The sequence below is a fragment of the Microtus oregoni genome, unplaced genomic scaffold (genome assembly GCF_018167655.1).
Source record: "Microtus oregoni isolate MIOR12 unplaced genomic scaffold, Mior012 000002F_ref0000024, whole genome shotgun sequence".
NCBI lineage: Eukaryota > Metazoa > Chordata > Mammalia > Rodentia > Cricetidae > Microtus > Microtus oregoni.
The window spans coordinates 38197191-38212818 of NW_024543061.1; the positions used below are offsets into that span (position 1 = coordinate 38197191).

At 42.0% G+C, this 15628-nt stretch overlaps 1 protein-coding gene across 2 annotated transcripts in view; it reads right to left on the reverse strand.

Moving 5' to 3' along the window:
* Eogt (EGF domain specific O-linked N-acetylglucosamine transferase) overlaps positions 1–15628 on the reverse strand; it is a 41259-nt gene that overhangs the window by 18074 nt on the left and 7557 nt on the right. For both annotated transcript variants that reach the window (XM_041644108.1, XM_041644100.1), the window contains 3 exons: positions 5413–5507; positions 4591–4695; positions 1824–1930 (listed from right to left, as the gene is read on the reverse strand). In XM_041644108.1, the coding sequence (XP_041500042.1) occupies positions 1824–1930; positions 4591–4695; positions 5413–5507 (307 nt within the window). The remainder of the gene's footprint in view (positions 1–1823; positions 1931–4590; positions 4696–5412; positions 5508–15628) is intronic.

Below are 15628 nucleotides of genomic sequence, written 5' to 3' on the forward strand. Positions count from 1 at the left end.
CTGTGAACAAGGAACAACTGCAAGAGATACCTTCTTTTTTTAATTACATTTATTTATTCGTGTATGCATGCACACACACCGAGTGTGTGTGGGGTCAGAGGACAACTTGCAGGAATCATTTCTCTCCTTTCCCTGTATGTGTCCCAAGGAGCCATAGTGAGGCTGTCCTACTTGATGGCAAGAGCCTTTACCCATTCAGCCATCTTGCCAGCCCTGGAAGGAATAGTTTTCTGACACAGAAAAATCCTAGCAAAGAGCCTATTTTCAAATAAACAAGGAAATTGCACTAGTGAACGTCCCCTTTCCCTGGGTGGGCACTACAGCCTACCACCGAAGCTGTCCCACAACATTTAGGGAGTCCCTAACTAGAATGCAGTATGCGCATGACAGTGTCTGGGGGTCAAGAGGATTTAAAATGAGGAAGTAAACACAGGCTTCAAGCTGGAGAATTGAGGCACACACGTTCAGTTATAATGTTTCTTGTCCCAAAGTAAGACTTGGGAAGCAAAAGAAAACTGGATGATAGTGTAAGTTAGCAGGAAATGCTGAATAACAAACACAGGAAAGAAATGGCACGTATATATCTTGGCCCATTCATTCCCATTGGGCATGCTTTATTGCACATACATTTTATTGCATATGATCTGCATAAATTTCATGCTTCACACAACTCTCTTACAGGAAGATCACAGTGTCGCTTTTGCCACTTTTTCATTTGCATATTTAAAAAAACAAGTCAGAACCTTAAACAAAGCATTTTAAATTTGCTTTTATTTCAAAAAGCTAAACTTGTCCGGTTTCTGAATCTAATATTTTGTAATACAAGAATTATGACTTCAGACAGCAGAGCACACTAAAACTATGACCAGTAAATTATGGTAATTCTCAAGTATTCATGACAAAGGGCTCTCTGTATTTCATTGTAGGCCGGGCCACTCATGAATTTTGATAGGACATGATCCCCACCTCTCAAAATGAAAAGGACAATATAACATGATGTGCTGTGTCTCTCCTCTCTAGTCACTAAGTGCCAGAGATAAAGTATGCTTGCAGGCCAAGACAGAGCACTGAAGGCATGATGAGAAAATAACTCTGGTTTATTTTTTTCAAACATATACTGCAGTGGTAACTTCCAAAAGATGTTTAAGTTTATTTGGTTACGAAAAGTTGGTAAGAGAAGGGATGGGCATTTCTTTCTCTCCCAAAGTTTACCCGTGGCTGCTAATTTAGATGTGTGTGAGTGCACGCACACACACACACACACATGCACACACTGAAACATAAATGTAATGAAAGTGATTATAAAGAAATCATACAGGGAAAATTTAGTTGTGTAAGGTATATGCCAGCCACTTTCTTTCATCTTGATTTTGATGGAATCATTTCACATAATGTGATGGTTTCTTCTACCATACCAAAGGCATAAGATAGCAAGAAGTTGAAACCAGTTCATCTGTGTTAGAAGAGGAAGATCTAGTGTTTATTATCACACTGCTTTCAACGAATTGAAGAAAGTGACTACCGTTGTGCCAACAAACAGACGTGGGCCTGAAGAGAAAGCTCAGTGACTGAGAGTATTGGCCGCTCTGCTGGGGATCTGGGTTAGTTCTTAGCACTGACATGGTAATTCACAACTATCTGAAACTCTGGTTGCTGAGGATCCAGCGCCCTCTTCTGGCCTCCATGGGCACTGCATGAATGTGGAACACCGACATTCATTTAGGTAAAATACCCATACGTACAAAACAAAAACAAACAAATCTTTTTCTTAAAAAATAGATGCACCAATCAATACACAAGTAACATAAAAAGTAATGTCTCACCTGCATCTAATTTCATGAAATATGTTGGTTTTGCAACAACGATGTCACATTTAGCATCTTCTATAGGCCTGAAATTGAGCTGAGTATAGCCCTGTAGCTCAGCAAACCTGGAATTGTGAATTGTGACATAATTTGAAAGTGATTCTTCCAAATGTCCTGTTGCAACACCATAACCTGGACCTGCCCATGAGGCAGATTTGATTTCCAGTATAAAGCAGTCCTGTGGACCACCTTCCCTAATTTGCTGGCATTATAGACTCAGATACCAACTTTAATGTTGAGACGGAAACAAAAATGCTTTCAAAATTCAGGCTAACTCACAAGACAGTCCAATTGGAAAGTCACCACAAAATGTAAAGGACTGATGTATCAACAGAGATCCAACAAGGTGTTCCGTACTTGGGGGCTTAAATGAAAAGATGTGTGGGCCATAGAAACTTCCACAGTAGGCTTCTGGGGTTCTGAGAAAGATCATATTCTAAAATGATCTAGAGCCTCAGAAAAACAGAAGACAGGAAAACTTCTCTGGAGACTGGGAAACATCTGTGCAAGCCACGGGTAGGATTTTCATCCCAGCAAATGACAAACACCAGCACGTGAGGCAGACTGTCTTGGGCTAACTGAAGGTCACCAGCAGCTCATGTGAAATATATCAGAGTCATCGAAAACACAACGTGAAAACATGGTGGCTTAAAAACTGCTCATGAGTCTTTCTCTCTCGCCCTTCCTTCCTTGTATATAAATGAGCTCTCTCCCTGCATCATGTAGAGGCCAGATACCCGAGTCTCTCTCCGAACCTGGACCTTGCAAGCTCAGCAGACTGGATAGACAGTGAGCCATCAAGGTCACAGATGGGCGCCACTGTGCCTGGATTGTCTTATGTGGATGCTGAGAACTAGAACTCAGGTTCTCATGCTTCCGCAGCAAGCACTTAACCCATTAAGCTGTCTCCCCAGCCACATGAGTTCCTTGGTACTGCTCCCTTCAGAAGGTGGAAGTGAGACAAATATGGTATAGGTACCTATAATCTCAGTATCTCAGTACTAAGGAATTTGAGGCAGGAAGATCACAAGTTGCTGGTCATACTGAGTTATTTAAAAAACAAACAAAAAAACCACAAAAACTTTTTTTTTTAAGAAAAAAAGAAAGAAGGGCTAGAGAGATGGCTCAGGAGTTAAGAGTACTGGCTGCTCTTCCAGAGGACCTGGGTTCAATTCCCAGCACCCACATGCAGTTCACAACTGTCTATAACTCCACGTCCAGGGGATCTGACATCTTCACACCAATATATATAAAATAAGTAAGTTAAATAAATCATTTTTTTAAAAAAAATGGAAGAAAAGAAATTTAAATTAATGCCCCCCCCACCCCCGAATATGGTCATAGCTCAATGGCTCACTTCTAAGCCACAGAACACAGTAGCATGTCCCTACTGAAGTGAGGTTACACAACACTGCAGCTTCCACCATTAAGCATATACACTCATGCTCTGGAGGAAGCTGGCTGCCATGATGTGAGTGAGTAGCACTAGTAAAAAGACCCACAGAGTGAACACTGAATCCTTCAGTCCATAGCTAGACAGAAACCCAGGCTCTGAGAACAGCCTGGGTGAGCTTGGAAGTCAAGTTTTCAGGCCTAGCAGGGCCTAGATGGCAATAAGCCCGCCCAACAGCTTGTCTGCTGCCTCATGAGGCCCTGCTGAGCTGCTCCCACTCTGACATCAGAACGAGGTGAGATACTAAACGTCATCCGCTTTATTTCAGGGTAATTTATAACAGCAATAAATAATAAATAGCGATGCTCTAGAGTATAGTTTAGATCAATGTGTTACTCAACAATAAATAATACAATTATACCCTGATGAACTAAAATATAGAATCAGACATCAGAATAAACTGGAATGAAAATGCCTTGTAGAATGGAAGAAGCATTTGTAACAATCTGCTCATTCCCTAGAAAAATTTTACAGCAAACTGACAGCTACCATATAAAGAAAGATTAGATTATTATTATTCCTAATATTTTGCTCACCTGAGAAACTAACTTTACATAAGAGTAGCCCATATGATCATATAGGAAGTACATGAGCTTTTGTGGATGACAGAGAATTCTGCATCCTAACGTGGGTGGTGGTCACATGTCTCTAGACATGGGATATAAATTGTCTAAAGTACACTTGTGTAAAAAATAAGTGCACTTGGCAGCACGGGAGAAGCCCACATACGTGTGGTTAGTAAGGCTGTATCAATGACAGTTTCCTGCCTTGGTAACTTTGCTGAGCTTACAGGAGGCATTCTCACTCCAGGAAGCTGGAGCAACAGTACAATGGGAACTCCTGCACCATGTTTACACTCCCACGAGCTCAAAATAGTTAATAAATAAAAAGTTTTAAAGCTCAAAATCTCATCACTGATGGTAAAAGCTGGGGCAGCATCTGGCTTCAGAGAGAGGAAGGTGGGAGTGCCCAGTGCCTAAAATGCTCTGCTTTTTAAGTTGAACGAAAGTTACATGGGTGGATTCACTTTTTCATTAACCAAACTGTACAATTAATTTTTCTTTCATTTACAAACAGCAAACTCTACAGCTGCTTTTTAAAATTTCATGAATATATATATATATAGTTTCATCTGCCCCTGTCATTCCTTAGAAGCTCATGCCTGCACAAATTAGGTAACCTTTTCCATTTCAGAGTGCCTTCCAAAATCTAAAAATGCCAAACAAACATAATACTTTAGAGACATATTTTTAGAGAACAAAATCATGTTACCAAGACTGCAGAGGGCTTTTGCGCTGACCTTCAGACAGCAACGCATGCCTGTCCAGTTTACAGTGTCCACCAACTTCACCACCCTGGAGAAAATCTTCCTTGAATCTAGTGAGTGAAAAAAAAAAAAAAAGAGCCGGAAAAATTTCTCATTACTCAAGTTGCTGGGTTCGAACTAATTTTCTAACAACCTTTTCAACAGATAAAAGATTTATTTATTTTTACTTTATATATGGAGGTTTTGCCTGCATGTAAGTCTGGTGTACACGGAGGCCAGAAGAGAGGGCATCATATGCCCCAGAACTAGAATTAGGTTAGATGGGGGCCACCACATGGGTGCCAAACAAACCCAGATCCTCTGCAAGAACAGCAGTGCTCTTAACAGTTGAGCCATCTCTCCATTCTCTGGATTTATTTTATTTTAATTTGAAATAGTGTCTCATTGTAACCTAGGATGACTCATTATGTGGCCAAAGAGGACCATGAACTTCTTGATCCTACTGCCTCCACCTTCTGAGGGCTAGGATGGCAAGCATGAGTCACCATGCCTTGTATATATGAGTGCACTACCAGAGCCCCCTTTGGAAAGTAACTTACAAGCATATGCTGTATAAATGACCTTATTTATTTACTATAAGGAACTCAGTATACCCATGACCCAAGTGGGCAGTGTGATCATTAGGAAAAGGGCCTGGGTCACCTATTTCTCACCTATTCCCTAACCCTTCAACTGTTTTACTACAAAACAAACCCAAGACATAGCCCTGCACCTGGGAGTATTTCATAATGCCCTCAGTTTTGATTGCAGCCACACTACCTAAGTACCTGTCTTGAGTCCTCTTGATGTTTCTTAAGTCCAGGTACAGGCCAGTAGCTCTGCAATACTGAAGGTGCCGGGAACAAACCAGACTTGAATCACCCTAAAATACAATTGAGATGAGAACAGTCAGTTGGAAACAGGATAAGCACTGTGAGACTTCACTGGGCTTCCCATGCTTTTGCGTCGTGTGTGACCCCACTGCAAAGGGCATTCTCCACTGCTTCTAGGTTGTCTTCTTCTTTCCTCCAGTCTGGTCAAGGGTACTTCTGCTGTGGAATAATGTTCTTTATACTGTAAAGATTTGTCGTTTATATTGTTTTAATAAAATGCTGATTGGCCAGTAGCCAGGCAGGAAGTATAGGTGACCAGACTAGGAGAATTCTGGGAAGAGGAAAGGCAGAGGTGAGTCACCAGACAGATGCAGAGGAAGTAAGATGAGAACCGGGCGGGATGAAAAGCAGGCCCACAGCTCATACAACAAAATGGCGCCCAGACGTGTGGACAACTGAATCCACTGAAAGCCCGAGAAAGCTTGGGAAAGAGTAAAGCATGTTTTCTTGGTAGCAACAATTTCTTGGGTCTACTCTACTTGCTAGAGGCAAGCAAGTGCTCTCATCTAAGAGAGGCTTCCTGACTCAGCTTTAGCTGCAAAACCCTGCAGCTCATTAAGAGGTCCTGCCACGAAACACTTAAACGGTGTTGACGAAAAGCTGAACGCATGCTTTTCAGTTTTCAGCCGTAGCAGGAAAAAAGCTGCGCAGTTTAAAAATGCTGGCTTTCTGGGCCGTCCTGCCAGGGCAAACTCTGACTGTTTGAGGCAGGAGGGCCGGCTACAGAGAGAGGACTTGAATGTTGTTTGTTACAGCTCGCTTGCTGGCAGGGACCTTGAAACGCCATAGAGTTGTGGCTATAAATATGGCTACAGCCTGTATCTCCTCCATGAGGCTGGAAAGCTAAGGAATGGGCTGGATCCAGCTGTCAAAGCCACGGCTTTAGTCCTACTGATATTGCTTGGTAAATTAAAGACTCATGTGGTCAGAAAAAGAGAGATATATAGTAAAGAGAGATTTCAAAATCAAAGAAAATGTTTAAATGATTTACAGTGTATTAAAAATTTATGCAGGCTAAAAGATGAAGTTCTTAAAGTAAAAAAAAAAAAGGAAGAAAGAGAGAAGTTGTATGTGGTAGTACACGCCTTTAAGCCCAACACTTAGGAGGCAGAGGTAGATTGACCTCTGTGACTTCAAGTTGTGATAGCACATGCCTTTAATCCCAATGCCTGGGAGGCAGAGACAGGCGGATCTCTGAGAGTTCAAGGACAGCCTGGTCTACAGAGTTATTCCAGGACAAAGATATACAGAGAATATAAAATAAAAGTAAAAATAAACGAAATAGAGGTTAAAATAAAGCCACACAAAGATGGAAAATACAATGAGAATCTTGATACTATATGCTATTATGCTCTGTTTGAATTGTTTGAATGCTGAGAAAAGAGCTAGAAGCTGCTAGAAGATATTTGTTTATAAATGCTGCTGAACTAATCTAACATAGATATCTTGAAAATGCCTTGACTTTGAAATTTGGATCTAACGACATGATGCTTTGGAAAGGAGTTTCTTATTTTGTTTTCACAGTGGGTGAGAGTCTGTGGATTGCTTCTATTCTAATATGGTATGATGGACCACGCCCTCCTGAAGGGGTGCTGTGAACACCTTCAGAAAATTGCTTCGCTCAACTGTCAACTGAGATGAAACTAGCACACAGGTTATACCATGAAAGACCTAATTAACTACGCCCCCATTCAGCAGGAAGCAGTTTGGAGAGAAAAGATTGCGCCCATGTTCCCAAATATTGTTTATAAATGTTCTTTTACATTTAAAGGGGGATATGATATAGGTATGAATAATTTGCATTAGTATAGATATTGCTTTATTGATAGAGGTTTAAGGTCAATTTTGTTATATTTCTGATCTTGGTTAAGGTATTGTGATTGTGTAGTGCACTTAAAAATGTAATGTATATAGGTTGTTAATGGATAATCAATAATAGTCAAGCTTGTAGTCATGTTAGCTAAGATTTTCTAGATGTACATAGATATATTTTTGATAGGTATTCTTCATATTTTTCAAAGATTATAGAATATGGCATTTTAAATGTTTTAATAACTTAGGACTTTTCATGACAATGAGACACTCTGCTCCTGGCAGCACCAATCTACTTCAAAAAGAAGATGGGCATCGAAGAGGATCCTTATGGAGTTGGTTAGCCATTTGGGCAAGAAACTGCTCTTGCCTGGAATGTTGCATAAACTGGACACAAAGAACCCACAGAGAGAGGACTGCTGAACTTGCCTAAAGGTGAGATGATCTTTCGGGGTTCCTGATTCATGAAGGAGTCTGCAAGACATTCTGCAGGACACAACAGACAGTGACTGAACTGACTTTGAAATTTCCTGCTTCGTGGAAATGTCTGCTGGAAACTATGGGACTGTAGGCCGAAGATGGATGCCCCAACGGTGCAGAGGAACTTTGGGTGACTGTCCAGGCAGCGAGATGTCTCTGTGATTTCTAGAGTTTTGTAAGTTGCTTACTTCTTATTTACTTAGGTAATATTATATCCTTCTGGAGTCTTTGATGGAGTTAAAGAACATATAGATAGTTATAGTTTTCCTTAGTTATGAAAAAAGATAAAATAGATGTAAATATTGTAATTTTTACTTGATAACTGTTTTGTTACATGTAATTTTGTTATGTTAAAGTTAAAGCCTTTCCTTTTTGTTTAAACAGAAAAAGGGGAAATGATGGAGGAAGGTCATTGGCTAAGTAATAAAGAAACTGCTTGGCCTTACAGGTTAAAACATAGGTGGGAGGAGTAAACAGAACAGAATGCTGGGAGGAAGAGGAAGTGAGCTCAGAGGCCATGCTCCCCTCTCCTGGGCAGACGCCATGAAGCAAGCTGCCAGGTCAGTCATGCTGAATCTTTCCCGGTAAGACTGATGCTACATAGATTATTAGAGATGGGTTGATTGGGATATGAGAATTAGCCTGTAAGGGCTAGAGTTAATGGGCTAAGCAGTGTTTAAAAGAATACAATTTGTGTGTTGTTATTTCTGTAAAGCTAGCCATGCGGGAGCCAGGCGGGATGAAAAGCAGGCCCGCAGCTCATACAACAGATGAGAATGCCTTACTGAGAAAAGGTACCAAGTAATATGGCTAAACATTGATAAAAATTTAAGTTGTAAGAGTTAGTTAGTAATAAGCCTAAGCAATAGGCCAAACAATGTATAATTAGTATAAGCCTCTATGTGCTTATTTGGGACTAAATGATTGCAGGACCTAGTGCGACAGAAACTTCTGTCTACATACTTCTGTATGTCCCCATACATTTATCTTTCTATGACAATTTCCCAAATGCTCTAGCATATGTACACACATGCACATGTGTGTGTATATATAATGTATGTGTATACTTATGTGTGTGTATATATTAAAAACAGGGTTTCACTCTATAGCTCGGCTAGCCTTAAACTTGGGATGTTCCTCCTGCCTCACTTCCCTGTGGTGGGAACTCCTTCAGCCAATACCCTTTAAGACACCAGCCCGTTTTGGGCATGGTCTCATGTATTATAAATACAGATGAAAACTGTGCATGAGCCTCTTGGCTGTGGGATTCAGTTCCAGTTCCCAACTCACACAGAGGATTGCAGATCACTACACTTTCTGTGAGTTTATCCCCAGAAGAATAAACCTTTGTTATACTCCATTTCAGGCTATCATGGAACTCTTATGTTCACCTACAAAATGGCTCTCGAACATTCGGCAATGTACATCCACATAAAACTTAAGAAAGCTTAAAAAGAGTGTGTCTAGAGCCACAAAAACAGGAGACAAGCTGGGCAATGTTGGTGCACGCCTTTAATCCCAGCACTCGGGAGGCAGAGGCAGGTGGATCTCTGTGAGTTCGAGACCAGCCTGGTCTATACAGCTAGTTCCAGGACAGGCTCCAAAGCCACAGAGAAACCCTGTCTCGAAAAAGAAAAAGAAAAAAAAAAAAAAAACAGGAGCCAAGCACAGCTTCTTGGTAGCTGTATTATTTGAGAAAGACTCTTGGCCACAAACAGAAGTATGGCTCCTTTAAAAAATAGCTTCCTGGTTCATAATGGCATGAACAGCTCTGGCTCTTTTGGGAAGTCCAGCTATGAAGCACTTAAATGGAGTTTATGAACAGAGTACTACAACTTACTTAATGGCAATATAGACCTGCTGTATTTCTGGAGCATGGCTCACAGAGCTGGCAGTGGACATATCTCTGCCAAGTTCGATGGGGCAGAAAGAACAGGCAGGGCTGTGAAGTTGGTCCCAGCCACACCCACTTAGCATTTTTTTTTAAAAGGTGCTCCTGGTCAGAAAATGATTACAGAAACATAATAAAGACAGATTCTGACCAAAAAAAAAAAAAGGGGGAGACCTCTGAATGGGAAACAGCTTTGGATAAATGTACATGGACTTATAAGAGAGAAGAAAGAGTACAGAAAGTAATAGATTAATGGGGCAAAGATAATTAAATATCAAAAAGTAATATAGCAAAAAATATAAAGATGGAAAATACACACAGAGCCTGGACTATGTATATTATTGTGTTTTCTTTGAATTTTTTGACTGCAGAGAGACATTTGATTCTGGGGGCTGCTAAGCTAAACCAACACATATATTTTAAAGGTATCTTGACTTCAAAATTTGAGCCTAAGGATATGTTACATAGGAAAAGAGATTCTGCTTCTGTTTCCACAGAAGATGAGAACCTATCGATTCCTTCCAGGCTAATATGGTTTGATGGAACAAGACTTCCCAAAAGGTCTCCATGATCCCTAAAAATACTCTGTCCAACAAACAGCAGGAAGCAGTTTGGAGAAAATAGCACACAAATTTTCAAAATGGTTATTTATAAATGTTTGTTCTCATTTAAAGGGGGTATGATCTAGAAATGAATACTTTACATTGGAATGAATCTTGGTCTATTGATACAGATTTAAGGTTGATTTTGTTATACTGTGTATATGTATTTCTGCTCTTGTTTAAGGTATTATGTTTCTGTAGCTCATTTAAAATGTAATATATAATTAAAATGCAGATTAATAGATAGTCATTTATAATAATCAAACTTATAAAGGTATCTTGACTTCAAAATTTGAATCTTAAGGATACATTACTTTGGAAAAAAGATTCTGCTTTTGTTTCCACCGAAGATGAGAACCTGTGGATTCCTTCCAGGCTAATGTAGTTTATGTTAGTTAGGTTTTCTAGATGTACAGAGATAGAACTCAGATGGATAGGTATTCTTCAAATCTTTCAAATACCTACAGAATATGGCATTTAAAATGTTTTAAAAACTTCAACTTTTCTAAACATGAGACATGTCTGCTTCTGGTAGCACCAATAACTTCAAGAGGATAATGGGCATCGAAGAGGCTCCTTATAGAGTTTTCTAGCCTTCTGGGAAAGAAACTGTTCTTGTCTAAACTGCTTAAGGGTATGTTGTTTGAACTGGACATGCAAGAGCCACAGAAAAGTGACTGCTGAACCTTCTAAAAGACAAGGGTTTCTGCTTCACAGAAGAAACTACCAGACATTCTGTAAGATATAGAAGAAAGTGGCTGATAATCTTCCAAGACAGGCAAAACAGGCTTTCAAATTTCCTGCTTCATAGAAAAGTTTGCCAGATAGATACTATAGCCCTGTATGCTGAAGATGGATGTTCCAATGTTACAAAGGAACTTTGGATGACCATCCAAGCAGTAAGGTGTCTCTGTCAATTCTAAAGTTTTAGAAGTTGCTTACAATGCACATCCTATTTACTTAGGTAATATCATATCCTTCTGGGGTCTGTGAAGAGTTGAAGACAGATTGTTATAGTTTTCCTTAGTTATGATAAAAGATAAAGTAAATATGAAACTTTAGACTCACAAAGATAAAATAGATGACAGTGTATTTCCTTTAATTTTGCCAGATACTGGCTGGGTGGTAATGGCACATGTCTTTAATCCCAGCACATGGGAGGCAGAGGCAGGTATATCTCTGTGAGTTTGAGGCTAGCTTGGTCTACAAGAGCTAGTTCCAGGACAGACACCAAAGCAAGACAGAGAAACATTGTCTTAAAAAACAATAACAATAATAATAATATTGCCAGAGACAAATAGACTAAATATTATACCTGTAATTCTTAATTGAACCAGTTTTGTTATATATACTTTTGCTATGTTAAAGTTAAAACCTTCCTTTTTATTTAAACAGAAAGGGGGAGATGATGTGGTACTCCCCTCTGTATGCTATAAATATGTTTTATTACCATTGGTTAATAATGAAGCTGCTTTGGCCTATAATAGAGCAGAATATAGCCAAGTTGGAAGAAATATACAGAGAGAGTAGGCAGAGTCAAAGAGACATCATGTAGCTGCCAAAGGAGACAGATGCTAGACCCTTACCAGTAAGTCTTAGCCTCTTACCAATATACAGATTAATAGAAATGGATTACTATATGATTTAAGAGTTAGTTAATAAGAAACATGAATAGGCCAAGCAGTGTTGTAATTAATATAGTTTCTATGCGATTATTTGGGTCTGGGCAGCCAGCAAACAAACATGCTGTCTCTGATTATATCCCCCAAGCCCTGGGAATATAGACAAATGTCACCACACACTACTTCATTCAAAAAAAAATCATTTTAAGTTAAATTTGTTATTTTATGCATGTGTTCACATGCCTCTCTATACAGGGACAGGTGAGAAAACAACTTGCCGGCATCTTCTACCACTCGGATGCCGGAAACTGAACTCAGGATGTCAGGCTTGGAAGCAAGTACCTTTACCTGCTGAGCCACTTCATCGGTCCTCAAATTTTAAAGTCAAGAAATATATATATTCCCTCCAGTCCTTACCCACTAAAGAACAATCCTGATGTGGGAGTCTTCTGTTTTGAGTTGATTTCATTGGTTAATAAAGAAACTGCCTTGGCCCTTGATAGGACAGAAAATTAGGTAGGCAGAGTAAACAGAACAGAATGCTGGGAGGAAGTGAGGCAATCGCCATGCCTCTTCTCTCTGAGCAGATGCGATGAAGCTCTGACCAAGATGGACGTAGGCTAGAATCTTCCTGGTAAGCTACTGCCTCGTAGCACTACACAGATTATTAGAAATGGGTTAGTCGAGGTGTGAGAGTTAGCCAAGAAGTGGGCCAGGCAGTGTTTAAAAGAACACAGTTTGTGTGTTGTTATTTTGGGGCATAAACTAGCCAGGCAACCAGGAGCCGGGCGGCAGGAACGCGGCCCGCAACTCCTTCTACACAATCCCTCAGAATGATTTCTACCCATAAGAACTGAATAAAACCTTTTCTAAAGAGGAGCCAAAGGAAACAAGGAAACTGTACATGGAAAAGAGATTTTAATGCAAGTCTGGGCAGGCACATTGCCAATCTGAATGTGAGGCACTTCTGCAAACAGTCCCATAAATGTTGGGGACTCTGTGTCAACAGCAAGAAAAGGGTGAGCTCTTCTAGTTTTCATTCAACAACCACAGTCTGTCTCGACTTCAACCAAACTAGCGTGTGCTGAAAGAGAGGGTGCTTCAAGACTTTCTGCTCTGAGCTTCATTTATAGATTGAATGCCATTTAACTGTTTTCCCTAAAATTTCCAGTGAAAGGGGGGCCTGAAGTTCACCCTGTTTGGTGTTTGTGAATCCAGTCTCTAAAAGATCACAATGAACTGAATGCTTGCATCCCTGAAAAATTCATGGTGAAACCCTAAGTCTTGCATGGAGAGGTGGCTCGAGGGGTAAAGGTGCTTACAGCCAAAGCCTGACGACCTGAGCTGTTCCCTAGAGAAAGGAAGAGAAAATCACCATGGCGGAGGTAGAGAACCAACTCCTGCACGGTGTCTCCCGACCTCCACATGCCATATAAACACACATGCTAAATAAATAAATGTGAAGATAAATCAATCATCAGTCCACCCCAGTTATCAATGTGATGGTAGTAGGTGGTGGATATTTTTGAGGTTAGGAGCGGGAGTTATCACAGATAGTTCATGCCTGCTCTGGTCTGAATCTGAAATGACCCCCACAGACTCAGTGCTTGAACCTCTCGTTGCTGTTTGGGAAAATTGTGGCACCTATAGGAGATGAAGATTTGCTGGATGAATGGGTCACTGGGACACACCAGGAGACTTGATAGCCCTGTCCACACCCTCTCCCTGCTTCCTGAAAGCTGACGCAATATGATGAGATGCCTCTTGTTCCTGCACCCAGACCTTCCCAGCTGTGATGAACCGAATCCCCTCACACAGTGAGCCAGAATCAGCTGGCTTGCTTCTTGTCGATTATTTTAGTTGCAGTAACAGGAAGAGTCACTACGAGATCCTTCAAAAGGATCACTACAGAGAGTGCCCTTTCCTCTTTCCACCCCATAGTGACCCAAAGACAGGCAGCTGTCTGCAGCCTGGAGGAAGGCTGGCACCGTGGTTGTGGGCCTCCAGTCTCCACTCTTCCAGTCTTTGGTACTTTGTCAGAGCATCCCAAAACATGCAAGCGTCACCTGCTGATTGCATAGTGCACACCAAGGCAAACGCATGTCCAGGAAAGCTCTGCACAAGCCACCATGAGACAACTATGCAAGGAGAACTCAGACCTCCTCCCCTGGCCTTCCCATGGGAGCAGCTAGACCGAAGCCAAATGTAGGTGCCTGTGGCTATGACTCCCAACTCTTGCCTTCATTCTCTTTGGTACAGTTGACAAAAGCTCTGAAGATGAAACCCTCCAGTAGCACTACAACACATATATTCAGGTGTGTGTGTGTGTGTGTGTGTGTGTGTGTGTGTGTGTGTGTGTGGCATGTGCGGCACATGCATGTGTGTAGGTCATGTCCCCTTGCACATACCTGCTGGGGGGCCAGAGGCAGACACAGCTGTCCCCTTGCACATACCTGCTGAGGGGCCAGAGGCAGACACAGCTGTCCCCTTGCACATACCTGCTGGGGGGCCAGAGGCAGACACAGCTGTCCCCTTGCACATACCTGCTGGGGGGCCAGAGGCAGACACAGCTGTCCCCTTACACATACCTGCTGAGGGGCCAGAGGCAGACACAGCTGTCCCCTTGCACATACCTGCTGAGGGGCCAGAGGCAGACACAGCTGTCCCCTTGCACATACCTGCTGAGGGGCCAGAGGCAGACACAGCTGTCCCCTTGCACATACCTGCTGGGGGGCCAGAGGCAGACACAGCTGTCCCCTTACACATACCTGCTGAGGGGCCAGAGGCAGACACAGCTGTCCCCTTGCACATACCTGCTGAGGGGCCAGAGGCAGACACAGCTGTCCCCTTGCACATACCTGCTGAGGGGCCAGAGGCAGACACAGCTGTCCCCTTGCACATACCTGCTGGGGGGCCAGAGGCAGACACAGCTGTCCCCTTACACATACCTGCTGAGGGGCCAGAGGCAGACACAGCTGTCCCCTTGCACATACCTGCTGGGGGGCCAGAGGCAGACACAGCTGTCCCCTTGCACATACCTGCTGAGGGGCCAGAGGCAGACACAGCTGTCCCCTTGCACATACCTGCTGGGGGGCCAGAGGCAGACACAGCATGCCCTGCACTATCATTCTCTGCTCTATACCCTTGAGACAGGTCTTTCACTAAACCTGGAGTGAAGCTGCCATCCAACAAGCTCCCAGCAATCCTCCTGTCTCTGTACCCCACAATGCTAGGGTTGCAGACATCTGCATGGCCATATCCAGGTTACTTTGGGTGGATGCTGGGGATGTCAACTCAGGTACTCAGCCAGAGCCTGTGTTGAGACTTCTTATATACAAAAGTTCACTTTATCCCTACTGCATGCTGCAAGGTTAGCATGGCTTTAAGGCTGAGGAACAGACTTCTATTTCAGGTTGGGGACCTTGCCCAAGAGTCAGGATCTGAACTCTGTAGTCAAAGACCTACTTTCATATCTACTACTTAAAACCACTTCCTGGCTGTGCTGGAGTGTGATGATGAGAAACACACACACACAAGCATGCGCGTGCATGTGCATACACACATACACACACACACACACACACACACACACACATGTGCAGATGTGCCTTTCAATTCTAAGTATATATTTACATAATTCTCCAAGACAGCTGTGAAGCCTTGGAGAAGCTGCTTACTTCCTCTGAGAGCCCTGTTTGTCATTC